The following is a 26,864-nucleotide window of genomic DNA, read 5'->3' on the forward strand; positions in this document are numbered from 1 at the left end:
GTGCCCGACATTGTGATCAGGGACTGACCTGTCACATCCACGATTGAAAGGCGAGGAACTCAATCAGGTAAGAAGTAAGAACCCTTACACGCGGCATAGGTACATGTTTTCATCACCTACTTGAGACTCAAACTTGATATAAATAAAGGGTCGTTAACTTTCATCCACAAAGGGAACTTTTTCTGAATTGTGTTGGACCCAAACGCCCGTCAAGTTGGTCAATTGGTCAAGCGTGTCTTTAATGCACACCTTTTAAATTGTAACTTGCAACTTTAAATATAATGGGGACCTGGACGAAAATTATTTATTAACACCTATGCTAATTTTATCCGCAAACTTGAAACAAAAAAAGGTTCGTTTTTAAACTTTTCCGCCCTAAAATTTAGTACCTAAGTGAACTTAGGGCGATAAAATTAGTTACTTATATCTACAAAATTTCTTTAAGTCGGTGCCTACCTAAGTACCTACGTCTTTTTTAGGGTTCCGTACCCAAAGGGTAAAACGGGACCCTATTACTAACACTTCACTGTCCGTCCGTCCGTCCGTCCGTCCGTCTGTCACCAGGCTGTATCTCACGAACCGTGATAGCTAGACAGTTGAAATTTTCACAGATGATGTATTTCTGTTGCCGCTATAACAACAAATACTAAAAACAAAATAAAATAAAGATTTAAATGGGGCTCCCATACAACAAACGTGATTTTTGACCAAAGTTAAGCAACGTCGGGAGTGGTCAGTACTTGGATGGGTGGCCGTTTTTTGTTTGCTTTTTTTTTCTTTTTTTTTTTGCATTATGGTACGGAACCCTTCGTGCGCGAGTCCGACTCGCACTTGCTCGGTTTTTTTACTATAATCACTTACACTTCACAGCTTACAGTTAAAGCCAAAGCGGCATAAATTACAAGACATAATGTAATAACGATAATAAAATATTACTACATATTAAAAAAAATCAACGACATAGCCCAGCTTGCGAAGCGTCGCTTCAAAACCCCATCGGGTAAGGACACAACCATAATTAGAGGTGGGCTCATACAAAGTGAATTGCAAAAACAAGCTAGCCAGGCAATTTACCCTTACTGGGCTCTCGAGTTAAAAATAGACAAGAAAGATAGAAAATAAAAAGCAACTTAGACGCGCCTGGAACCGGTAGGCAGTTGGCTGAGCGCTGCATCTTTTTGCTTTGTCGATGGGAACATTCCAGAGCCTTTATGTAAAGATCATTAGCGGGAGAGATAATTAGAAAGATCTAGAGATAATGTTTCACATAGGTGTAAGGCTGCTTATAACACAATCCCAATTTAACGCCATAAAGTTCGAGCCAGAACGCTTTCAAATTGTGAAAACTGAAGTAATTTTGCAATAGGTGGAAATTAAAATTCATTAAAGTATATATTTTTAGTGAGTTTCAGCAAATTAAAACAGATTAACTCAAATAACAAGTATGATCTACCATTCACATAGGTTACCTACTCTTTCTAATAATGCAATATCCCACTATAACAAAATCTGATAAAATAAAATTAACTCAAGTTCTAAACATGGTGCAAGTATTCTTTATCGTAAAGATGCTTAAAAACAATCATTACTTTACACAGGATATAGATATTCCTAATATAGATGTTGCATTTGCAGAATCCTAGCACGCAGGCGCTATCGTTCCCATCAGGGAAAGGCATTCAGCCCAGCCCAGTTTTGCTAATCAAGTTATTCTTCATTCTGTGTGTGCAGATACCATCGGTGCAACAAAACCATGACAAAACATACGGTTCTATTAATATAGATAATTGTGCTATTAAGGGTTAAGTGCAATAAGAGTTGTTCATAGACAGAGGGTTAAATACTTACACACTAAAAGAAATGTTTGCATAACAGTAACAAACAATGTTGTTACTACATACTTACCTACACAAAGATTGGGACTTGCGAACGATGTGTTACACCGGCTAACAGGTCGGTTTGTTACAACAAAATCGGTTTTAGGATAATTATCAAAATTTATTTCGCTCTACTTAAGTTCAGTTATATTAAAATTACTCAATTCCAAGTTTTTCTAGTGCAAGATTTTTAATGCAAATTATGAAAATATTCCTTGATACATAAATGTACCCAAAAGACTCCAGCATATATAAAAATAAAACCTCGAGTCAATTCTCCAAAAACATTTACATTGGAAAGGCTTCTCAGAACTTATGTGTAATAATTATCCCTATTAAGTCTAGTCATATTTGCTACGTACGTATTTAATTCAAGAAAATTGACACTTTTAGGTAGTTAAATTTTCTAAATTATCATGAACATCATTATACTACGGTAGAGCCAGAACATAAAATGTTATATAGTAAAAAGTTTTACGTTCTTGTACTTAATAGATCTGTAACGACCGGTAATTTCACTTGCAACCCTAAACCAGTACCCGCGGGACGTCGCCGGCGCAGCCACATTAGCCTCCTCGGCAAACATGTAAAATGCAAACAAAGCAAAACCCATTAACACACACACGTAACCTAACAAGGACTGCAAAATTTATTCTCCGTCCGTACCAACGGGCATAATAAATCAACCTAGCTTACTAGATAAGGAGTTCTATTTAGAAGGGTGCTTGGAGACCGGTTCCCGGCTGCGAGGGTATATAAGCGGGAGCTGGAGGTCCAGAGCCCATTCCCGTGCCCCCTGCTGAAGAACCACCATGTGGCGGCTGTACGTGCTGGCTCTGATCGCGACTGCCTCGGCGCAGATCCCTTCACTAGGATGGTGCCCCGATTATCAAGTAAGTCGTTTTGAATATTTAATTTTGTACTGGTGTCATTATTTTTATTGTTCGTATTTTTATGAATAATAAGTTTGTAAGTAGGGTTGTCGGTTGGCAAAGTTGGATACCAAAATTTCTCGTAGTCAGAAAATGTGTCTTCGTATGGCGAGTAGTGAGCTAGTGAAGCGGAAACTCCAAATCTAATACTGTTGTCCTCGATTTGGCCATGTTAGCAATCCAAATGTGTTTTGACTCCTAAACATTTTAGAATCACATTTGCATCTCCTATCTAAAACTTTTAAGTTTTTAATTACCAAGTCTTACCTACTCTGACACAAAAGTTAGACAAACCTGCCCATTAATTTAGTTACGACCGACGGGTGAAAATGATCATCGATCGATAGCAATCAAACTTAAATGCATTTGATGTTGGCAAGTCTGATTGTTATGTCATTAAGTAATTTATGTTTTTCATAGTGAAACCGTGCACTTTAACTCTTCTAGATTTATGATAACGAACAGTCTCGATACTTTGAGCAAAACGCACTAATTTTGTTTTCTTTTACATTATTTTAACATAACAGCAATTGCAGAAATATTTAGGTTAAACTTTTTGGAATCTTGAAAATCCAGCCCAAAGCTTCCAAAAAGCCTTCACCATCTTGATCCCAACATAAACCTTCTCAACCTTGACTCATCGTTACCGTGCTTATATAATGCGCGGAGCACTGGCCACAGACACCGACCGGTCCTCGGTCACTGCTCCGAGGTGAGGTTTCAATTTCATGCACTTTCGATTTCAATGGATCATCGACGCGAGAGCGGGTGTCGACAAAGTATTGCGGTTCTTTATATAGATTTGACAGAGTTTCAATTAAATACCTACCTAGCATCTTCATAGTATTTTTTATTAGTATATCTTAGTAGTAGTTTAATAGTATTTTTTAGTATATCTTCCATTGAAATGTAAACAGAACTGCCAAAATTGGGATTAGTTTCTATTTGTCTGTTTTGGGCAGATCTATTTTCAAAAGTCGACCGGAATATTAACCCCAAAATACATTCCAATACCAGCCTAATTCTGCAGAATTAAATTGAACTATCCAATAACCGACCAATACAAACAATGAACAGCTTTTTTCTGTTTTAATGTATCCATTCATTCTAAATACAATTTAAACACAAGCTTAACTTGAGGCAATATTGCTTGAAGAGTCTGGTACTTATTGATACTAACAGCGCTGCATCTTTAAAAAAGCATTTTGTACCATAGATGGTAGGATCCTATAGATGTGCTATACGAGCGTCCGTTAGGGACAGGACATACACAATGCGACACTATGATTAGTCGAGTTTATTTGTTGCCCACCATAATCCATAAATGTAGGGTGGGGAATAAAAAAACGTGAGACTGTGGCAAGGACAAACAATAATAGCGCTTTCGCTGCTACTCCTACTGAAAGATATACATAAGACTATCCCGTTCGATCATTTCCGCCCACCCCTCATGCCTGATCCAGTTATACTAGACTCATGTTTTCTACCAACCCCATCATGAATCCCCTACTAAACGTACGGTGAAGAAAAAAAAAGTGAGATTGTGACAAGGACAAACAATATTAGCGCTATCGCTGCTATTACTCCTACTGAAAGATACATACGACTATCTCGTTCGGTCACGAATCCCCTTAAACCCCTAATTTCTCCCCACAGCCCATGGCTAACTTCAACATGAACCGATTCCTGGGCACCTGGTACGAAGCGGAGCGTTACTTCACAGTCAGCGAGCTGGGCAGCCGCTGCGTCACCACCAAGTATGAGCAAACTCCGGAGGGCAGGATCCTGGTATCCAACGAGATCACTAACTCACTGTAAGTATATTCTACAGGAGTAACAACTAACAGCCTAATGACCAGACCCAACTAGCAAAATATTAACTTACAATTGTCCCAAGAGTATATTTTTTACTCTTATAACATACTTACAAACTGCTGTATCGATTTAGGCGCACTTTGTAAGAGAATTCTCACTTGTAGTCAACTTATAACGTTCTTATTGAAGATTAACTTAACACTTATAATAATCTTGAATCGATTCAACATAAACGGCAAGGTACCAACATTGGGTTAGGAGAAAATTCTTCTAGGTAAAAGGAACCTAAACCCAAGCTATTTATAACATTTCTTAGCGGAGTTACGCTTTGTAGTTTCAGCACATTTTTATATTTCACTTTTGAATACCAAGGTGCACTTAAGCCGAGTAAATCTTTAGCACTTTCATCATCTTGTCTATATTTTTTGCAGCACATTAAAATCGTATGCCATTATCGGTTATTTGAGGTATCTCTTATGTCATACATTTTCGAGACAGTTAAACCCATTTACTTCTCATGAAAATATATAACTCCCTAGGTACTTGACCTACGTCATATTTAACTTCAACATTTCTATTGTAACCAGCACGGGAATGAAGCGCGTAATGGACGGGCACTTACAAGTGATCGGGCGTGAGGGCGAAGGCCGCATCATCGTGAAATACTCCTCACTGCCCGTGCCCTTCGACAACGAATTCAGCATCTTGGACACGGACTACGACAACTACGCCGTCATGTGGTCTTGCAGTGGCATCGGGCCCGTGCATACGCGTAAGTAGGAAGAGTTTATTTTACGTGTACCCTATGGTCGAGGTGTTGATCAGCTCAGGCTATGCACTCAGGTATAAAGGCGCATCACCGAGAAATACTCTGCATCTGTGCCCAAGATAAAACTAAAGGAAAGTTCGACATCGACAATCAATTGATCGCCTTTTTCTTTCCATTATTTCCAAATAGGTACCTAATACTTACGGCAACTATATCGTGTAGGTGCTGTTAACTGCTTGAAGATGTGATGCATACGCATCAATATTTATAATAATTTGTTTTATTCGTCTGAGACTGTGGGCAATAAGTAGCTTTTCTTAACCAGATTCCGCATTTTAACCAACTTAGCCAACCTAGAGCGCTCGCTATCGTCATCCATATGACCCACAACATCATTGCAATAGCTTTATTGATAATGATACCCCTGGCTCTATGAAAGTTTAAGTATCTTACGTGATAAAATTTGCCTCCAACTTCAAACCTATTACAAGTTAATGTCTTAATTGAGAATATAAATAATAGGTACCTTTATTACTTAGGTTCAAACAGCAACGCAACAGAACTCAATGTATCAGGAGTTGCGGCTGAGCAGCGGGGTATCATCCTCCAATTTCTGGCACGTTATAGAGGTGGATATTCTTAAACATTAACAGTTTATAAAGAAGTATAGGTATATATATATTTCTGCAAGCGAGTTTTGTAGACTATGTCCTAAAATCCCCGTGAAGTGATGCTCCTGTTGACGTTCCTATTAACAGATCGAAACGTGTTGAGCAATATTCGACCTAAATTATGTGAGGGAACATGGAAATAACCAAGTTTTTTGTTTTTATTGTTATCCGTTTAGAATGGAAACTAAGTCTGAATTGATTCTATTTAGTTAATTACATATTAACTGACTAATAGTCAAATATTTACCAATTAATCAAGACAGGTACCTACAGTATGTCCGCTTTTCTAAGATCAAGTGCGCCATAGTAAATATATGGCGAACTTGATCTTAGAAATCGGACAGGTTACATGCGACTAATACAGTCTATTGGTAATTTGGTATTTATTTCCACTTATATATAAAATAATGTGACTATGTATAACGCAAAATATCGTGAACGACCTCCATGACAACTTCTCTGCCAATATACTACAATAATTAAGAATAAATGAATAGTTTTCTATAAACTGTTAATGTTTCTAAGAATCACCTCGCAAATGTACAAACACCGAAGCCTCACTTCAACTCTCTTAACTGAACTTGCCTTCATCCAGAAAACGCGTGGGTGCTGACCCGCGACCGCCTCGCCAACATGCAAATCATGCAGAGTGCGTATGGCGTACTGGATCGCTTCAAGATCTCCCGGGCTTTCTTCCTGAAGACCAACCAGGCTGACTGCAATGTGCTGCCTGACCCGGCCGCTGACCCCATTGCTGCGAAGTCCGCTGTTGTGGATGTTGTTGCCAAGAACGTACCTGAGGTGGCGGAGAAGATTGAGCATATTGTTGAGGTAAGTTAAGTTTATTTTTGTAACCCCTGCCAGGAGTGTTAATTACTTATACTTACACATCGGTAACTCGTGGCATTTAGGTAGCACTTAAAAGATTAGTTTAATTAATTCCTTTTTTTAGTGATTTCTTTTTCTCGACTCGTATAGGAAGAACATTGTTACATCACTAGTCTGTTAGAAATTGTCAAGTGCCACGAGTTACCGATGTATGCTCATCACTAATCTTTTAAGTGCTACCTAAATGCCACGAGTTACCGGTGTGTACTTATACTGTTACACTAATCTGGTCATCGCGATATAATTTCATTGTTTTTACCTTAAATTATATCGCGGTAGACCCGTTTGTGTAATTAAATATGTGTACAAACCGCGACAGTTTAAAGTGTTAAACTTATACTGTGCTTGAACAAAACTTGAGCACGGAACATTGACCTACGACGCTCATTGTTTAATGTGTCCTTTAATTTATTGATTTGCTAATTAACATAACTCTTATAAGTAATACGTACCTACTTGTAATTGTTAGATCAGTGAACTGCATTTGTAACAACATAAAAGCAAATATTAAACACCTTATTTTTTCTCTTTAACAGAAGAAGGTGGACCCCGAAGTGAAATTAGATGCCCCACAAGAAAAACAAATAGCTCCAGAAAAGTTGGAAGAAGAAAAGAAACCATTGCAAGTCCCAGAACTGATCCTGTCCGAATCCGCGGAGAAGATAGACCTGAAACTCGGAGAGCCACTGAAAGACCTGAAGCCCGAAATCCCTGAAATCCCCGAAAAGAAAGAAGAAAAGCCTCCCCAATAAGTCGTTTCCTATAATGTTCTGAACATAGTGATAGATGCGTGTGAGGCTTAGTAGTAACAGGAATTATGGGCTACTGTACCAAATAAGTCATAAAACCAGGGAGAGTGTAATTCTGACCGGCCAGTCCTGTGCTGAAACACCAGATAAACAATTCGATTGTTTCTCTTAACCTCTTTTGTTTTACTCAAATTAGACTTGAAGTAAAGCGTGCTAAATAGCATTTTGGTATCATGTAAGTAATCGGTGTAGATTTTTTTCGCGAATTGTTTTTTCTGCTTGTAGTTCCTTGAGCGAGGGCTGTGTCTTAGAATCATGGTTTGTTAGATCGCTGAACTGTGAATCAGTTAGTTAACAACATAGTCATTAAAATTGTAATAAGGGATTTTGAAAGTCAACGCTAAAATAAAAATAAAATAAAACTAGGTTGTTTTATTTTGCCTCATTTTCGAATTATAGCCTACTTAGTTGCCATTTCTTACTGATGGACTACATACCTAAGTAGTTATATTTTTGTTCAATCAGCATCAATGCCATCAATAGTAGCGAACGAAACAGTTATGAACGTGTGTTCATAATTATCTGCCACAGTTTAATTGTTAAACATAATTATAGAGACATATGATATCAGTAGAATACGTCATGCCAAAAGCAATTTTATTACTCTGTGATATTTATGATAATGATAACTTTGATAAGTAACTAATTGAAAGCCGCTAAGGAAAATCTCCCTTAATGTATACACATAAGGTTCTATTTCAGTAATATTGGTAGTTGTGGTACTGAACGTTTATATTTAAGCGAAAATGTACCTTATGCACATATTTTCAAGGTTTTGTTTTAAAGGTTTAGTTGAAGTATAAAATGTCTAACGCGGGTCTGGTTAAATTGGTCAGCTAGACTGAGCGTATCCATTGTCAAGCAAAAATGTACCTTAGATGCAAACACAAAGTCCTGTTTTAAAAAATATTTGAAGTAAAAAATGGCAAAAGGAACGGGTCTGGTTATATTGGTCAGGCTGTTACTGAGCACCCACTCCCGGCCGCTATCCCACTACTGCCCGATACGGGGACTTTTGGCTGCTGGGTTTCCCCCCTGGCCCGGTTCGCCCCTCCTTAGTTAACCTGCACCTCTCAGACTCCTCCGAGAGGTCCATATTAATACCAGGCTTAGTGTGGACGTCCAGTCAACATGGGCCACTCAGCACCAGGACTCCCGACCTCAAACCATCCTCCGGTCCCGACCTCCGAGTAGCCGGATTACAGGAGACGCCACGCTCCCAGTCGAAAGGATTGACGAATTTTTGTATCATATGATACTGTATGGTCGTGTATTCAAACCCAGGATCAATACATTTAAAATAGTTTCATTTCAAATCAATTTAATTTTTTAAATTTTTCCTAAAACTTTTTCTCGACATATTTCTCGTTTTATTAAAATTTTATTATTTTAATTTAGCAAAAGTTAAAATATTTTATTAGTGTTGATGGCGGCGCCCCCTACCCAATTGTTCCGACACTACGCCATAAGACCGCTGCGCCAACTTGCCCATTCGCTCGCTCCTAAGTTCACGCGTTCGAATCTAGATAGCGCTCTACACCATAAGAATAATACGGAGTTCGGCTAAAACTAAAATATAATTATATAATATAATTTCAATGTACCAAGTATGCATTGCATACCACATTTAAATACCAATGCACATAAAAAAGGATCAAAAACGCGCATGTGACAACCCTCCAGTTGTGAGCTCAGAGGTTGTGAGCGTCCATAGGCAACGGTATAAATTTAATCAAAGTAAAACAAAAGACAGATGAATACAACAAGAGATAGGTAACAGTTATCAATGATGTTAACGTAGAAGCATATTATTCTAAAGTTACACAAAATCCTTCTGACTGATAGCTGATAGTTACCATCTGAATGAAGACCAAAAACCGGTGGTCCGATCCAAATATGTAACTAACTAAAATAAATACAAAAGCTACATCAGAAACAAACTTACCCCCTGTTTTAAAGGTTAGCATAGTAACGACTGAAATAAAATAATAACGACTACGTCATTCCAAAGACATTGTATAATGCTCCATAACATTAGACCAGTCGGTTATGTCATGCGTGTCCATCTACGGCCTTGCAGCGGTCAATTATCATAGGAGGAACTGACCAGCTGTCTGTAAACATTTTAAGGTGATCACAACCGGAAAAAAGGCAGTTGGCTAGAGAAGAGAGCACATTGTTAAGAACTAGATTGACATCTAAAGGGAATTTAGTAAAAGAAGTGAAGATAATGAAAGCACTTGAACCTAATGAATCATTTGAACCTAAGAAGAACGTATCTCTTCCTCGTACAACGTATCAGCATTGCGATATAACGAGGAAATGCGGCCAGCATCCTTGTTACAACGCCTAAAGAGCCTATTTTAGATTTAAGCTAGTTATTAACCCTTAATTTGGCAGAAATCACGAAATTGGCACAAAAAAAAAACATTATAAAAAAGAAGTTCAAAGTCCAAATACTTACTTATTTATTCTGAAATATACGTTGGACGTTCCTTCACATTTGTCAAAATTCTGACTCATCAGAAGTATGAACGTGCATGAATTTTATGACTTTTTGGTCAATGAACCGAAAGGTCCGGATCCTAGTAAGTGGAAAGGCCTTGTCTAACCAGTTATCTAAACGCAAGTTAATCGAGGCACAGTTATAGGAACTAAAACTAAATAGTAAAGTTCTAAAACAGCCCAGCCAGCCATTTATTTTACTAACTGGCAAAATCCTAAGCAATAAACGTTTCCAAACAATTTTCTTCGAGTAAGTAAGTCCAAGCACGTGGGAGGTCAATATGAGTCCATGTTCCGGCTAGAACTAAAAGTAAGTTCCATAAACACTACACCACTACACAAAAAGCACTGCTCAACAGTAACACCCATCATTAGAAACACAAGGAGGCATTGACTTGGTGCATAAAAAATCTGGCCTATTTTCCACAACATTCACCAAGCTCATAAATTCAGCTCACAAATAGGATAACGCATAATGCACATACATTTCTAGGTCAAGTTTAACAAGCACTACCGAGCTCAAAGTCGAGACAAAATGTTTTGTGAATCAAGTAACGGGCCTAAAATGAATTCCAGTTTCTGATTGAGCTCATGGCGAGTCTAATTCCCGAATGGTCCAACATAACTGCGCTCTCCAATTAAGTATGATTATACGGCTCTTAAAGTAACAGTTTCTCTGGATTTCCTGAACATTCGACTCTGCAACAGTTAAGCGAAGCTGAGCGCAAGCTAACACCATTTTAGTGTTGATCTTAGTCAGTCTTGGTCAGGCGGGTGAGAAGGCCAACCGTGTTCACTTCCGCGTTCTAGCATTCAAGTTTACAAGTGTCAATCGATGAACGATTGAACTTAGTGTTTTTGAGTTTATCTGTGATTAGGAACGGGATTAAAAGGTAAGACAAATTTTCTTAATTCCTACAAAAAAAATTAAACTTTTTGGTTAGGCAGAATTTTGATTCAAGTAAATGTAAATACATATTGTCCACATCATAAAATATGTGTTAGGTAAGTACATACCCATATGCAGTAAGTAAACTAAGCGCACCTCAAATAACTCCAGTAGAGTGTTTCTGTAAGTAAGTAAGTAGGTAGTCATAATCATTAGGTCCCTAAGCGTAGGCTATATACCTACTCACTACTAACTGCAAGGCACATGCCAGGCCTCTTCTTCATAAGAGGGCTAAGTATGCTATGCTACAGCACCAGCACCCACGCTGCCTCATGATGGTTGGAGATTTTACATTCATCACGATAATTTCACAAGGAACTATGAATTCATTCACTCAAACCATGACCTCCGGTTTGGGAGCCGCATTTCTTATCATTCGCCGATAAGTGCTTATGGTAGGGTTAGTAAAAATAATTAGGTGCCCAGCAAACATCTTTGGTCAATATTCCGATAAAGGCACCTATTTGCGACCTGAAATAGGTGCCTTTATCGGAATATTGAACAAAAATGTTTGCTGGGTGGGGTTACTTACAAACATACCTAAGCGAAATTCACCCCAGTCATATTTAGAGGAACTATTTACTTGTTGTATTCCAGTACTTCTAGGGAGAAACGTTTTCTGTTCTCTCGAGGATGCACTGTGTTAAAAGCAAAAAACCTGCATGCTGTTATCTGCATACTAAACCTAAGGGCCGATACAGACGGATTGCAACCCAACCACAATTTGTATGGGAACTGCACGCCGGCTGCATGCCAACTGCAACGTCGGCGTGCAGTTCCCACACAAGTTGCAGTCGGGTTGCAGTCCGTTTGTACCGGCCCTAAGCAACGCGCATAAGCCTTCTGAAATGCAGTTTGGGAATAGGTACGGACTGTGTTCTGAAATCGGCAATGTTGATATCAAACTTTATATCCTAATCTAACCTTCGTACTTAAATATAACACAAAATATTCAAAAAAATAATTCAGTGAATATAAGTTAAGCACTTAAAAATAAGGGATTATATAGATGCATAGCCGGTAATCGTCTTCCTGCTTCGGAACAGAGATATAAAAATTCCAATAGCCATTCATCACAAAATACACAGATACGTAGGTAAACAAATATAAAATTTAAACTAGAAAGATAAAATTAATGATGACACACAGAACCAGTTTTGATTACTTATCTACGAGTACAATTCGAAAATAAACTTGATATAATTATAAGGAAGTTTTGGTTTTCTTTACAATACAGCGTGTGTGTATGATATGACCGCATATTCATAGGCTCTAATAATAGTTATTTCATATTTGTTTTACAAGGGGGCAAAGTTGTTGTTTAACCGCTCGTGCATTATTGATACCCGAGCAAGCGAAAGATTCCAAAATTTAACCACGAGCGTAGCGAGTGATTCGGAAAATGGAATCTTGAGCGTTGCGAGGGTTTCAAAGCACGAGGGTTAAACAAAATTTGCCGCCGAGTGAAACACAAATTTTTTCACCACACCAACCCGAAGCAAATACTTATTAAATATAAAATATCAAACAAAATCAAACCAAATCAAATCCATATGAATGTTATTAAATACTTATCATCCAAAATCATCATTTAAAAGTCAATTCTACCATAAAAATAAGAAAACAACTCAAAATTTGTATTTGATTACTTTGCCTCACATGTGAATAAAATGCAACTTTGCTATCAGTTTTTGAAGTGCAAAGTAAGCCTTTGCGAGCTGGTGTGGTGAAAACATATTTCCATGTGTTTCATTAAAGAAGAACGACTTTTATTTTCTCTGTTAAAATATTTCATCACGCAATAAATCATTAGATAGTTTTTTATTCAAAACGTCGCACTTAGTAATGCGTCGTCACATCTGTCACAATCACATCACAAGTGATGTCTATGTACAGTCAGCTGCAGAGAGAGGTGAACCCCCTGCATATAAATTTGTTTGCAGGGGGGTCACATCTCTCTGTCACCTGTACCTACACAATACATTGCCGCGCGAAAAATATTCAAATATGAATGGCACTCAGTTATTTATGACTGAACTATAAAAATATTTTTAAATCATTTCATGGCTCTGAAACTTACGCATCTATTCAATTTGCGGTTGTATTAAAACACACGCTGTATAAAAATGTAGGAAGTGAACCATGGTCGAGAACAGTGAACTAATCTTATATTATTATTTCGCGCATACTCAACTGACCTTCAATGTTGCTTTTCGTGATATCAGGTGATATATAAATGCCACCCAATATTACAGAAGCAAAAAACAAAGACAAAACCTGTAGCGCCCAGTTTTTATATGTAGTCGACTGAATAGGTATTTATACATTTTTTTTTTGGTAAAATAAATGGTTCACTTTTAGTTCCGACGTTTCAACGCAGAGAGCCTACCGCAATGATCTAAATTTCGTTACATGCCAAACCCCACGAAACTTCAATTTTCGGTTTCACCAGTAGCGCGCGACCGAGATTCCAGCCAAATGTCAAACAGAAACTTAACTACCCCACAAAAGTCTGTTAAATATTATGTAGATACCATAAATTCCAATTTACATTGTAAATCGTGTGTTGTGTGTTGACACAAGACCGCAAACATTCGCTTGCAGACCCGACGATAGATCCGTTGGATTCAACTTATGAATCACTGGTCTCCCAATCCGCAATACACTACACCAGCGGTCGGCAACCAGCGGCCCGCGGGCCGCATGCGAGCCTCCCTGGCTATTTTGTATGTAATATTGACAAACATCAAAGTCACAAATATTACCAAAGTGCGGCCCGCGTCAACTTCGTTAACTACTAATGTGGCCCTTGGCTGCTAAAAGGTTGCCGACCGCTGCACTACACCAAAATCTTAGAAAGATTTCATGACTTTAGTTCCTTTTTTACAGTATTTGAGAAGTGATTTTTCAAAAGGGCTTATTTCTCTATGAACACCATACAAAAATAAGCCCTTTAGAAAAGACACTCCACATTTGTCAACGTTTAAGAAAAGCTAATGGTCAAGTCTAATAAAACATGGCCTTCTCTTCCCAGAGTGACACAAGCCTGGAAGAGAGTAGTACCAGGCGGAGTATATTATTATACCATGCTAATGGTTTTAAAATTTCCGTGTCTACCCCAAACAAATTTTCATTTATCAACACTAGTCTACTGCATGATAGGAATCATTCACCAATCACCAATATCTAGGCTATCCTAAAAGGTCATACAAGTAGGTAAGGTAAATGCAGCACACGACCAATCTCAATGGCGAAGGAAGTGGGCGAATGCGAATATTGACGACCGCGAGCCACGAGTTACAGCGGACAGCTCAAAATGCAGTCAATTGTCCTCCTAGTAAAAAGGAAAAACTACCAGGCGGAGTTTATCTATCGCGCATTTTGACAAATATTCCGCATTTTGACATAAATTCTCTAATAAAATAAAATTGCGCCTCGAAAAGTTCTAAAGCAGCGTCAGGAATAAGTCAGGATTAAGTCATAACAATTTTGTACAGTTGAACGGAGAATAAAATTCTGCTAAAATTTTACGCGCCAAAAAAATCAGTCCAATTATTATTATTATTGGGGTGTTGTGGGCCTTTAAGTGCCACGTCGACCAAGCAGTGATCTATTCTGAATTAAAATTCACTACTAATGCCCGTTGAATCCAGGAAATTCCAGATTCTTTGGGCCGTAATGCTCTGTAAGGTTAGGGTACCTCATAGGGTTGCAGTACCTGTAGCCCTAGGTAGGTACTTATTTTTGACTTGTATGTCCAATACGTCCATGCTATTTTTAAGCTTCTCACATTGTTATGTTAAGTTCCATTATGGTCTTAGGGGCTATTCATAAATTACGTCATTTCAAATTAGGGGGGGGGGGGTCTGGACATCGGATGACGGTAGCATGAAGTAGGAGGAAATGGGGTCATTTGATGCATGATTTTTGGATGATTATAGGGGGGGGGGGGGGTCCAAAATCGTCAAAAATCGATGACGTAATTTATGGACAGCCCCTTATGGCTCGCTGCCTCCTTTCATGTAGGCATCTCCAGCGCGGACCGTTAGGCGTACCGTTCTGACGGACCTAACCTACATGGAAGGATACTTTCGACCTAGTTCCGCGATATTATGTGTAGCAAGTGCAGTTCCCATTGCCAATGTGCATTCCGCTTTAGTTGCAAGATATACCTAAGTAGCACTTAGAATTATACCTAATATTGCCTGGTTGAGTAGAAAAGATATAGTTAGATGCATTTTTGGTTTAGTTAATATTCGTTAATTTATTTATTTATCATATAGCAGACGGACACAGACATGTACTGGATTTATATAATAAAAAAAAAATGAGATTACCCATATGGTTTGTGCTCATCTTCATACGAGTCATACGTTATAAAGACGGGAAAACTTTAAAGCCGATTATTAAAACCACAAAATGTTCACTTAACCGAACGCGTATTTTTCTAAAACCCATTGAATTTTTAGAAGGTTCACTAATCTTACCTAGCCTAACCCAATTGGCTTCTCTACAGGATGCCTTTTTTTAAAGTTTGGATCGGTCAACTTATTTCTTTGCGTGATAATACGACAGAATCTAGAAATACAATTGGTATATTTACATATATTGTGGTAACTTCAAAAGCAGGGTAATTTTGGAAATTGCTAACTAGAAGCACTTTCTGTAGCAATAGTAAGCAAGATGCCTTGGCAAGCGTTGCCAAAGTAAGTATGTAGCCCTTCTGGTTTAGTAGATATTTGCAAATTTCAACATTACCCAGCTTTCGAAGTTTTGGGATATGCACCTAAAAAGAGATAATGTAACACTATGTATATAATTACCTAAGGTCAGGTCAAATACGTGACGACCGGTCTGGTCTAGTGGATAGTGACCCTGTCTGCTAAGCCGATGGTCCTGGGTTCGAATCCCAGTAAGGGCATTTATTTGTGTGATGAACACTAATATTTGTTCCTGAGTCATGGTTGTTTTCTATGTATATAAGTATGTATTTATCTATACAAGTATGTATATCGTCGCCTAGTACCCATAGTACAAGCTTTGCTTAGTTTGGGGCTAGGTTTGATCTGTGTAAGATGTCCCCTAATATTTATTAATATTTATATTTATATCAGCGGTTAACAACACTGGCAACGGACATTCTAACGGATCTATAGCCCTACCAAGCATAACAGCCGTGACATCCATTCAACAATTCTCTCAATTTTTTACCGTATTCTCGCTCACAAATTCCAAATTCAGACTGGATGTTGCGGCTGCTATGCATGCTAGGACAACTTAGTCGTACGTTCATCTTCTTCCTCGTTCCCTCATTACTGAGGATCGCGACCACATGTGATTTGTCTACATTTTGTGCGGTCATAAGCCATGTGGACTGCACGGTGCATACGGTCATATAATATACTCAAATGTCCACAACAAACAACCGACAATATGAATATATGCGCAGTAGGTACTCGTACTTATACTCTAAGGTCCCATTTCATCGGCTTCTTTTGTTCTACCACTGCTTTCTCCATCGGGGCATTATTGAAGAGATGTCCACTGAATACGAATGACCCGATTGCTTGACAATATATCATTAGCATCATTGTAGTGCCAATTGCCTTAGAATACCTAATGGGTTAAGGTCATGACCCGTAGTAAAAACAAAGCAGTAGGTATAGTATAGCTACATATAAAGCTATTATAAAGCTCGAGTTGAACACCCTTGTTAAATGGAGGCTTCCAATTAAGTTTTGAAGTGGAAAAATAACCAAGTAGGTACACCTACGATCTTTTTTGGTTCCGCGTGGTTTGGAACTGCTGTTTTAAAGGCACTTTTTACGGTTCATACATTTTACAAGATTTTACCGCTATACATTTTCAACCTTGATTTGGCAACATTCGTACTTCTGATCAGCAGTCCTTATGAATGGCTTTATCCACGTAACAAAATATCCGTCACTTTTTAACAGAGCGCGATTGAAAGTGACGGATACCGTTTTATCACGCTGTCACGTAGACAAGAACGACCGTCATATCCGTAAAGATTTTTGTTCCAATACTGCTACTACTAGCTATTGAGGAGGCAACTACTACTTATTTTTATTTATTTTTCTTGAATTAAAAGTAGATGCATAAGGACACTTGTCCGTGATACAATAAATATGTAGGTGTAACCGCAAGGTGTGGTTTGTTGCTTATATCAGTTGTCTGTTCAATGATCTCATAATGATAAACATGGCATATTTTTATATGTAAACAGTAAAAAAGGCGTTGATAATTTATATGTCAATGAATTGTTGTGAGAGGCAATAAGTTACAAATGTTTTATATAAGTAGGTACCAGTGGCGGCGACTCCATACAACCCGATTCCCACCGGCTTGCCTAACATTTCTTGCTACATATACCAAACTTATTATCCATAACGAAAACACTACGTAGTACTTGGTAGTACTAAAGCTTTGTAATAGATTGTTCAACCAATCATAGCGGGCGCGCGAAGTGTAGCTTCTAGAGATGGGTAACTACCCGGGTAAATACCCGAGAGCGGGTATTTACCCGGTAAATACCCGATATTTACCTACCCGCGGGTAAATACGCGGGTATTTTCGTTTTACTTCTAAATTTGATGTGTTTAATGGTATGTGAGTATAAATAAGATTAATTTAAGTATTTTTTTACAATGTTACATAAAATGTATGTTCAAACTAATTACGAAAACGTTGCTATGAGGTGAAGTTCGATTTTAACATATCAGTCCAATTATGAAAATCGTGTAAAATCATTCCCTGGCTTCCGGAAATGTTTTAAAATGCTTTTAATATACATTAGAAAGATGAAAATAAAGAATACTTATGAATGATAATAAAAAAAAATTGTGCAGTATCCCAACTTGTGAAGCTTATAAGTCAAACACAGTTAGTTTTAGGACAAAAATGTATATAACCTTTTTTGTAGAAAATTATGTCTACTTTAGTTTGTACATACAACACTTTTCGATATTAATGACAGATTCCAAGAAATATGAAAAAGTTCACTTTTTCCCCCCTCCCCCCCAACCGCACCCCCCGCCGACCGAAGTTGGAATGTGTATTATCAACGTATAAGTACGATAATTTACTCAAGTCTAATAAAAATACTCTTATGACGGCCTTTTTTAATATTTATTAAAATTGTACTAAAAATTCCTTAGTTACAACTGCAACTGCAACTAAACCATTTCTTTTTAAATGACACACAATAATTACAGCCATTAACTCGGTTTATATCTCCACTTTAACACAAATCGACATGTGCAACAAGAAATGAATCTACCCGTCCATTTGGGTAGATACGGGTAAATACCGGGTAGATGGGTATTTACCGGGTATTTACCTGGGTGGGTAAATTGGGTAAATACCCGCGACCCATCTCTAGTAGCTTCTCGAGTCTAAACTTCACTATTCATTGATGAGCCACCACCACAGATACGAAAATTCACGCACACACGCATAATCTCCGCTATTCGAGTCCGCGTATAAAAGCTCAAAAATAACTCGGTCCTGCGTCGAGTTATTTATTTGAATAAAAATCTTAAATGTAAGGTAATAAGGTTTATATTGGAGTGTGTACTGTGTAGTGTTTCCACAATTTTTTCTTGCCTCATTTGAAATAAAAACCTTAATTTAAGTCAATAAGGTTTATATTGGAGTGTGTAATGTTTTCCACGATTCTTTAATGTTGCCAAATAAAATATTAATTGAATGTTAATGTGGAAAATGTTATCGTATTTCGCTGCTATTAATATCATATTTTGTGGAAACCTTGAAAATACAGATAACTTTTATTACTGAGCCCAAGAATCTTATGTAGTTTCAAATTGAGTTATTTATTAACGGAGGTTTCTTCAAATAAAGTCCTGTTTCTAGATCTAGCTTTCTTAATTCGTGGATGAAAAAGAATATATTATCATGGCAACATTCATACGCGATTCCCGGTGTTTTACAAACATTTGTTATTGGAAAATTATATGTGATTTAGTTACTTTTGTGCATAAATTGATATTTAAAACTTACTTAACCAGTGAAATTTAGTTTAGCTAGTATTTTGTGTGTAAGTAAGTGTTGTGTATTGTTCGCAGTGCAGGTGTATTTAAGGTCAGTTCGTGTTTTTTAAGAATAGGTATTTTTACGTAGCCCATTTTGATTGTTGTGTTGTAAATTGTTTGCTAAATGAGTCAACACGTTTACCACGCTATCTTTTGAGATTAATTAGTGATGACAAGTACGGCAAAGGTTATATTATATATGTACTACTAGGGGCTACACTAACTGCAACGGTTCGCGTCCAAGGTCACATCTAGCGCAGAAGAAGTACCTAATGTTAGGTTAGGTAGGTGTTTTTTTTTTTTACTACGGGTTACCTAGCAAAAATTCTCACGTGCCGCTACTGGTAGGTACCTAATACATTTTTTTACCTTGTCACTTTTAAAAGAAACTGAATTTCAAGATTCAGTGTTCTTAGGAGGTACTTACCGTACTTATAAGGTAGCATGGCACCTAACTTTCGTGAGGTCGTCAAAGGTCCTCATTTTCGCCGAGTCGTTTAAATTTCATAAATTAAATAGATACTTAATAGTTCTTTACTAGTGCTAAATAAATAAAAAATACAAGTCGCCGACACTAGCGTCTAGCGTCTTGTCAGCGGCAATCAACTCTTAGGCTGCTGCTCAACGCAACGTTGCCACTACGCAACTAAAGATAAAATAAGTCAATAATACGGTTTGTTTCAGATGTCGGTGATTAGACAAATAGCAGTGTTCCTGTGTGGATTCGTGATGCTTCGCATGTGCGAGGCGCAAGTGCCCTTCCTCGGCACGTGTCCCGATGTCGGCGTGATGGCCGATTTTAACCCCAGTCGGGTAAGTCATCATCTTTCCTTAAACTTTTTTTTTCTTAGACTTTAATAGTGTCCCAATGCTGGGCAAAGGCCTCTACCCTTGATCTCCACAACTCCTGTGCTTTTTCCAGCCATCTGCAGTTACTGATGAAGGTGTCTAAGTCGTCCCGTCGTCTCCATCTGGACTTGCCACGTCCACGTCCGCGCTTAATTTACGGCATCCACTTGGTGGCTATACTAGCCCACCTATCCGGATGCATGCGGTAGACGTGACCCGCTTTAAACTAAGAGCCTAAAAATACTCGAGGCGCAAATGCCTTTCCATGACCTATGTTCAGTCATTTTCAACTCAACCAGACTACTAATGTATTTCTCTCTTCAAATTAAGGTATCCTTCATATATCAAACCGTCTGTTGTTACTTAAGGTACTTGAGTTGCCGTGATCTGTTTCTGTGTATTATTTTCTCGTATTTAAGTGTGCAATAAATAATATTTGTATTGTATCTGCATATATGTAGATACGGACGGTACTACAAATCTAATCTTAAACAAATGTGACGTTCCATGGAAAAAGGTACCTTATGGCGGCCGGCGCTTACGTCGCATGGCGCCGCAATAATATTGGAGCGGTGTTAATAATAGCGTAAGCGCCAACCCCCATAAGGTACCTTTACCCGTGGGACGTCACAAATGATCCCTTGTTGTGACCTCACAATAAACAAAATTCTTGAACGCAAATCGCATTTTGATGATGATGATCACAACTATATACCTAGTCGCGCATGATAATGAAAATGGAGTGCGATTGTTAGGCGAGTCTAATCAAAAATGCACGCTTCAAACATTATATTCATGAGTCACGTTAACAATATATGCAAAACACTAGACCTATAAATCAGATGACATAGATGCGAATTCTAGCACCTCCAAGATTTTTATAGATCTATTGATTTTTGTAATGTCTTGTTTTGTTTCTGTTATTTTTTATTCAAATGTCGACCCTGTAAAGTGTTTCCTTGGTTGTGTCACTTGTGTCACTATAACTTTTATTTTACCCTGAAACTGAAATAAATGAAAATGATGGGTAGGGATCGAAAACCAGAAAAAATGGTCGTAAGTTTTCATTTGTTTGAGCTTTTCTGTTTGGATTGCTTTTGTGACCAAAAATACTTACATATACTCTAATGCTACATATACTGTGTGTTTTGAATTTACATATAGGTACTGTTTTAATCCAAGTTTCTAGTTTCCACGGACGGGAGATTCGTGGTTGCACTATTCGCCGACAGTATCTTTTGTTCTTTAGTTTTTAGGGTTCCGTACCCAAAGGGTAAAAACGGGACCCTATTACTACAGTCTGTCTGTCTGTCCGTCTGTTTATCCATCCGTCTATCTGGCTGTCACCAGGCTGTATCTCATGAACCGTGATAGCTAGGCATTTGAAATTTTCACATATGATGTATTTCTGATGCGCTTTAACAACAAATACTAAAAAGTACGGAACCCTCGGTAGGAGAATCCGACGCACACTTGTCAGGTTTTATTTCAAAAACAGAAATCTTCGTCGGCGAAACAATACTTTCTGATTACTCTTGTTATATTTCCAGTACTTGGGCAAGTGGTACGAGGCCGAGCGGTACTTCGCGGTGTTCCAGCTAGGTGGCCGCTGCGTCACCGCCGACTATAACGAAAAGGACAACGGCGTCATCGGCGTCGTCAACAAACAGCTCAGCAGCTTGTAAGTTTCGGTACAACGTATATTACCAAAAAATATGAATTAAAATATAGCTCTGGTTTGACCTGGACCTTAACTGGACTGAAGCAGTGGCGGTACTTCTATACAAGCCCAAAAGCCGGGCTTGCCTTAGTTGCCTTACCGAAATTACGTAGTGATAAGATTAATAATCAATATACATTATTTTTAAACCGCGCGCCAAATGAACCCGTATTATTAAATTCAAGCCACAGCGCTCGGACCGCGGCGCCGGCGTGTTGCAAATTTTTGCCGTGGTGGCGCCTCGTACGCGCGAAATAAATCAGGCGTAGGATGTTCTAGCTATCCTGCTCGCACTCGTCGGCTTGTAACCGGGCTTGCTTTTTCATCCCGCTCTAGGCGCTCTTAGCCTACAAACCGCCATAGAACGATGCAACTATTTGTTGGTATGTATAGCAATTTTATAAGGCGAATTAAGCCTGGCTTTTGATGTGAAGTTCGCTGCATAAGTTCGTACGGGCACGCGTTTACTTCAAGTATATTATTATTTAGTCGAGTCGAAAGTAACGAAAGCTCAATTTATTTAAGTGAATTTGAATTAAGTAGTGAATGTGGATTTGTTCGTTTGTTGTGACGTTTATAAGTGTTAACAATTGATGAAGTTAACAATTGATGAAGTTGTTCCTTGTGACGGTATGAGATGCGTCCACGTATTACTCAACGAAGGCAAGGTAAAATCGTTAAACTTTGTAGAAAAACGGGATATCATGTCCGCGCCAAAACCAACACCCGACTTGTGTATTCTCAGATAAGTCAGTCGCATTAAGAGAAAATTTTGTACGGCCGTTTACAAAACAGAAGGATTGTTGGTTTACTCCAATTAAGGCGTAATTAGAGTGACAGAGAAAGAAGCATGCAATTTGCAAACTTCAGTGTTCACGGTAGGCCCTCTGATATGTTTGTAAAATTCTATCTAGTAGTTATAGTAGTACCTAGTATGCCCTTTGCGCTATGATAGCTCGCCGCGATACGCTAGCAAATTCATTTGAGTCAAAAGAGTGAGATTGGACATTTATTACGAAAACATATATTTCGGCTTGCCTTACTCCGAAACCCTAGGCACGCCACTGGACTGAAGGACCTGTTATATTGGATAATGTAAATAGAACTTTAAGAACAATGTTATTGACGATAAACTATCCATTATTTTCGTAGCTTTAGAAAATTGTCTTTTATATTGCAAAAGAAAGAAAAAAAGAAAAGTTGGTTATCCCATAAAGCACACATGCGCAGGGCAAAAAGACAGTACAAAAAAAAGAAAAGCATAACATATTTTTATTTAAAAGTAGCGTCGAAATAAAGGAGGAAGACTCCTTTATCTATCCTTTCGTCTGTTACAATACTGTGTAACAATTGTCATCTCGGTGAAATAGTGAAAATTTTACCGACTTGGCAACTATCGTGCGCACAATAAAAATCACATTGTATTAAAAATCTATCGGTAACTCTAACCATATTGAAATAAATGTGATTAACCTTTACCAACTATAACTATTGCAAAATACAGCTTCTTGTATTTTTCTTTCTAGCTTGTTTTTATTTTCTACACTGTATTTTTCACTACTTACCAACAAATCTGGTAGTACTACATACGCATGATACGCGACATGAGCAAATCATGTTGTAATGTCCAAAGCCTTAAACTTACTAAGAATAATTTGGACTACAGTGTACTTTTTATTTTTAATTCTTATTTTTTTCTTCTTATCTCCTCTATCTTGACCGCTTTGAATATATTGCAGAACCCCCCTCCGGTTTGGCGTCCTACTGCTACTACTGTCTACCCCTTCCGCCCTTTGATGATGTCTGCGTGTCTTGTTCTGCTCGTCCTACTGGCCCCTCTGTGTACCCCTTCCGTCCTCTGACGCCTGCGTGTTTGTCTGCTTCATAATTACCTCAATCAACTCTAAATTAGTTAACTATGACAGTCGCGTCATTTATCGCGCGACAAAGACAAGATAAAACAGTCATTACTTTCTTGCTTTATCTAGCCTCGTAAGTCCCCGCGTACAAATTAAATTCGAGTTTTGAACTCTTACAAAAATAATAGAAAGTTCCAAATTCAAAGCGCAAAAATTGGCTTGGGTCTTACGAGGCTAGAATAGAAAGATGTTTTAACTATATCTTACTTTTACCACTGATAATTAATACCTATCTATGCCCACCATCAGTACCATCAGCGATATTATTACAGGCAGCTTATGATGGTAACGTCTATCGATGCTTATATACTTGTGAGAAAGTAACGACTGTTTTCATCATGCTGTAAAAAAAAATGTGATATAGTCTTAATTAAGAATAAATTATTTTTTAAGTAAATTTTGCTTTTGTACATATATTTAACTACACGCTTTCCTTCCATCGGCCAATAGAATCATGGTAAGTTTTACGCATACTTGTTTACGATAGTTATATTTCAGAATGATTCAATTTGTTTTACTGAACTTGCTTTTAAAGGCACATTAGGTACAGGTACCCATATCAAACATAAGCATTAACATTTTGTAACATTCGAAGAAGTAAAATATTGAAATTATCTGGAACTTATTAATGAATAGTTTACAAAGAAGCATTAAGTACCATTATGTCTTAATTCCTACAAGTATTACCAGACCAAATATGACTATCTTATAGACGATTGTGAAAGGATCGTTAACTATTCGCATGCATTTAAGGGTACGATGTGCAGCGCAGCGATAGAGAGTAGTATAGTAGTAGTAGTAATAATATTCTTTATTGTGCACAATTATAACAATATTAAATACATTATAGTTAACATAACGAGCTAAGCAACAGCAGGCGGGGAGAGTTCCAGAACTCTTGATTTTAATCCAAAACAAAATTAACTCTTTAACCCATCTGCTTCCAGGACGGGCATAATGTCAGAGATTCAAGGCGAGGCTCACCAAGTGTCCCGCTCCGATGAAGGCAAGCTGTCGGTCCGGTTCCCCTCGCTTCCCTTCGCGTTCTCAGCTCCCTACTGGGTGGTGGACTCGGACTATGACAACTACGCCGTCGTTTGGGGCTGCAATGACTTCGGAGTGTTCCACACGCGTAAGATTCTTGGTTATTCCTTCATTAATTTCTGTAGAACAGCATATATCTCTAGTCTGACGAAGAGTAGCCATTGGTGTGGTGTCTTTCGTTGCCGTTCGTGTTCTCAGGTCCCTACTAGGTCGTGGATTATAACATCTACGCCATCGTTTGGGGCTGCAATTACTTTGGAGTGTTCCACACATGTAAGATTTTTATATATTACCTCATCAAGTTTGGAAGAACAGCATATTTCTCTAGTCCGATAAAGGCAAGCTATTGGTTCCCTTTTAGACTAAGAGCTATCCCCAGAAAATTGTATATGATAATGAGAGCAACGAAACTACTCTAGTTAGTTTGCTAGACTATCCTTATTACTAGATCCGAGCGGCTAGCTCTCCATCTATTTGCTATCCTATTTGGTTGCAGTCTACGTATATGGTCGTTTGAGATTGCAGTGGGTACTTAGAGGTAGGTACCTATCATTTAGTCTTCTACACTTTTCAGTTTTCAGTTTAATACCTGATATTTGTTATTTAGACATTACTGAAGAGCAATTGAACAAACTCGAGCGACTTCAAAATGTTTGCATTAGGTTTATTTTTGGGTTGCGTAAATTCGATCACATATCAAGCTTTCGTTCGCAGCTTAAGTGGTTGCCTATCCGTTTCCGTCGCAACATACATATTCTTTCCCTCCTGTATGTCACGCTGTTTCATCCCAATACTCCTTTTTATCTCAAAACTCAATTTAAATTTCTTTCCTCCATTCGATGCTCTCAAAATCTGCTACTGGTTCCCCTTCCTTCTTCTTCAAAATTTTACATTAACTCTTTCAGTTTTCGCGCTGTCCGGCTGTGGAATGCTCTGCCTATTGATATCAAACGTGCTAAATCACTCTTTATTTTTAAAAGCCTATTAAAAAATCATTATTTGTCTCTTTCATAAATTTTTCAAAATTTTTCTTGTAACTCCTTGTTGTTTTATAGCCTCCTTTGTCATGTATATATTTATTTGTTATTTATATAATGTTTATATAGTAATAAATGTAGTATATTTTTATTTCTTATATTTGTAGTATATGTATTTTATTTTTATTACTTGTTTTATTTTCGCACCACCCGTTAACCTGAATTTGTTTCGCCTTCTCACTATCTGAAGGTTGTCTGGAAGAGATCGCTGTTTAGCGATAAGTCCGCCTGTTGTTACCTACATATTTGTACCTGTTCATACTTTTGTACCATTTCTTTTGTAGTGTGCAATAAAGCATTTTATTATTATTATTATTTGTATGTCTATTCCATATCTCGGGACCATGGGGTCCCGGACCTTTGGGAGGCGTGCGTGGGGCCGAAGCCAACAGCGCAGAGGCCCTTTAAGACAATTTAATCTAAAAGCAAGGGATTATTATTATTATTACTACGATTATGTCTCGGAGAAGTACTATATGCTTGATAAATGCAAACTATGTATAGTATCTCATTCTGCCCTTTGTTACATTAAATGCGAGGCAACTAATATACATTTTTTAATCTACCGTAGAATACATATTTCATGACCAAGAACAATATTGAGTGTGTAATTAACGTTGTACATGATAAATGTTACAGGTAACGCTTGGATCCTTACCAGATCCAGAAACCCAGAGCTGTCAGTCCTAGAAAAGGCTTACGCTGTTCTGGACAAGAACAACATCAGTCGCGCTTACTTCATCAGAACCGATCAGAAAAACTGCCCAGATAATGAGTAAATAGAATGAATACCTACCCTAGGCATATGAGGTAGATGGTATTTGGTGTAAAGGGAAGTACCTAAGGGAGGTGACAAAAGCAGGAAAGGAAGATAATATCGGTCCAGTTTACAATGAAATTGAAAATTCAAAAGTACCTTGTTACAAGAGCAAAATGTTTCGTGAAAAGAAAACTTTTCAATAAGTTTTCAATAGCCTTATTTAAATTTAGGGCTATCACGATTTAGAA

The 26,864-nt window shown here is 37.9% G+C and overlaps 1 protein-coding gene across 1 annotated transcript; it reads left to right on the forward strand.

Moving 5' to 3' along the window:
• LOC134790231 (uncharacterized) lies at positions 1-26,650 on the forward strand. Its single transcript, XM_063761064.1, has 9 exons — positions 1-67; positions 2,595-2,770; positions 4,466-4,623; positions 5,212-5,396; positions 6,660-6,895; positions 19,972-20,100; positions 21,687-21,817; positions 24,723-24,907; positions 26,496-26,650. The coding sequence occupies exons 2-9, from the start codon at positions 2,690-2,692 to the stop codon at positions 26,633-26,635; spliced, it is 1,245 nt and encodes a 414-aa protein (XP_063617134.1). The 5' UTR covers positions 1-67; positions 2,595-2,689; the 3' UTR covers positions 26,636-26,650.
• The last annotated feature ends 214 nt before the right edge of the window (positions 26,651-26,864 follow it).

This window comes from Cydia splendana, chromosome 4, assembly GCF_910591565.1.
Source record: "Cydia splendana chromosome 4, ilCydSple1.2, whole genome shotgun sequence".
In the NCBI taxonomy this organism is placed as follows: Eukaryota; Metazoa; Arthropoda; class Insecta; order Lepidoptera; family Tortricidae; genus Cydia; species Cydia splendana.

Excerpts from the sequence above, each read along its gene's own strand:
- LOC134790231 (XM_063761064.1), top strand. The coding sequence starts at position 2,690 with ATGTGGCGGCTGTACGTGCTGGCTCTGATCGCGACTGCCTCGGCGCAG. Across the intron at positions 2,771-4,465 it reads GATGGTGCCCCGATTATCAA|CCCATGGCTAACTTCAACAT; the intron begins GTAAGTCGTTTT and ends TTCTCCCCACAG. Across the intron at positions 4,624-5,211 it reads AACGAGATCACTAACTCACT|CACGGGAATGAAGCGCGTAA; the intron begins GTAAGTATATTC and ends TATTGTAACCAG.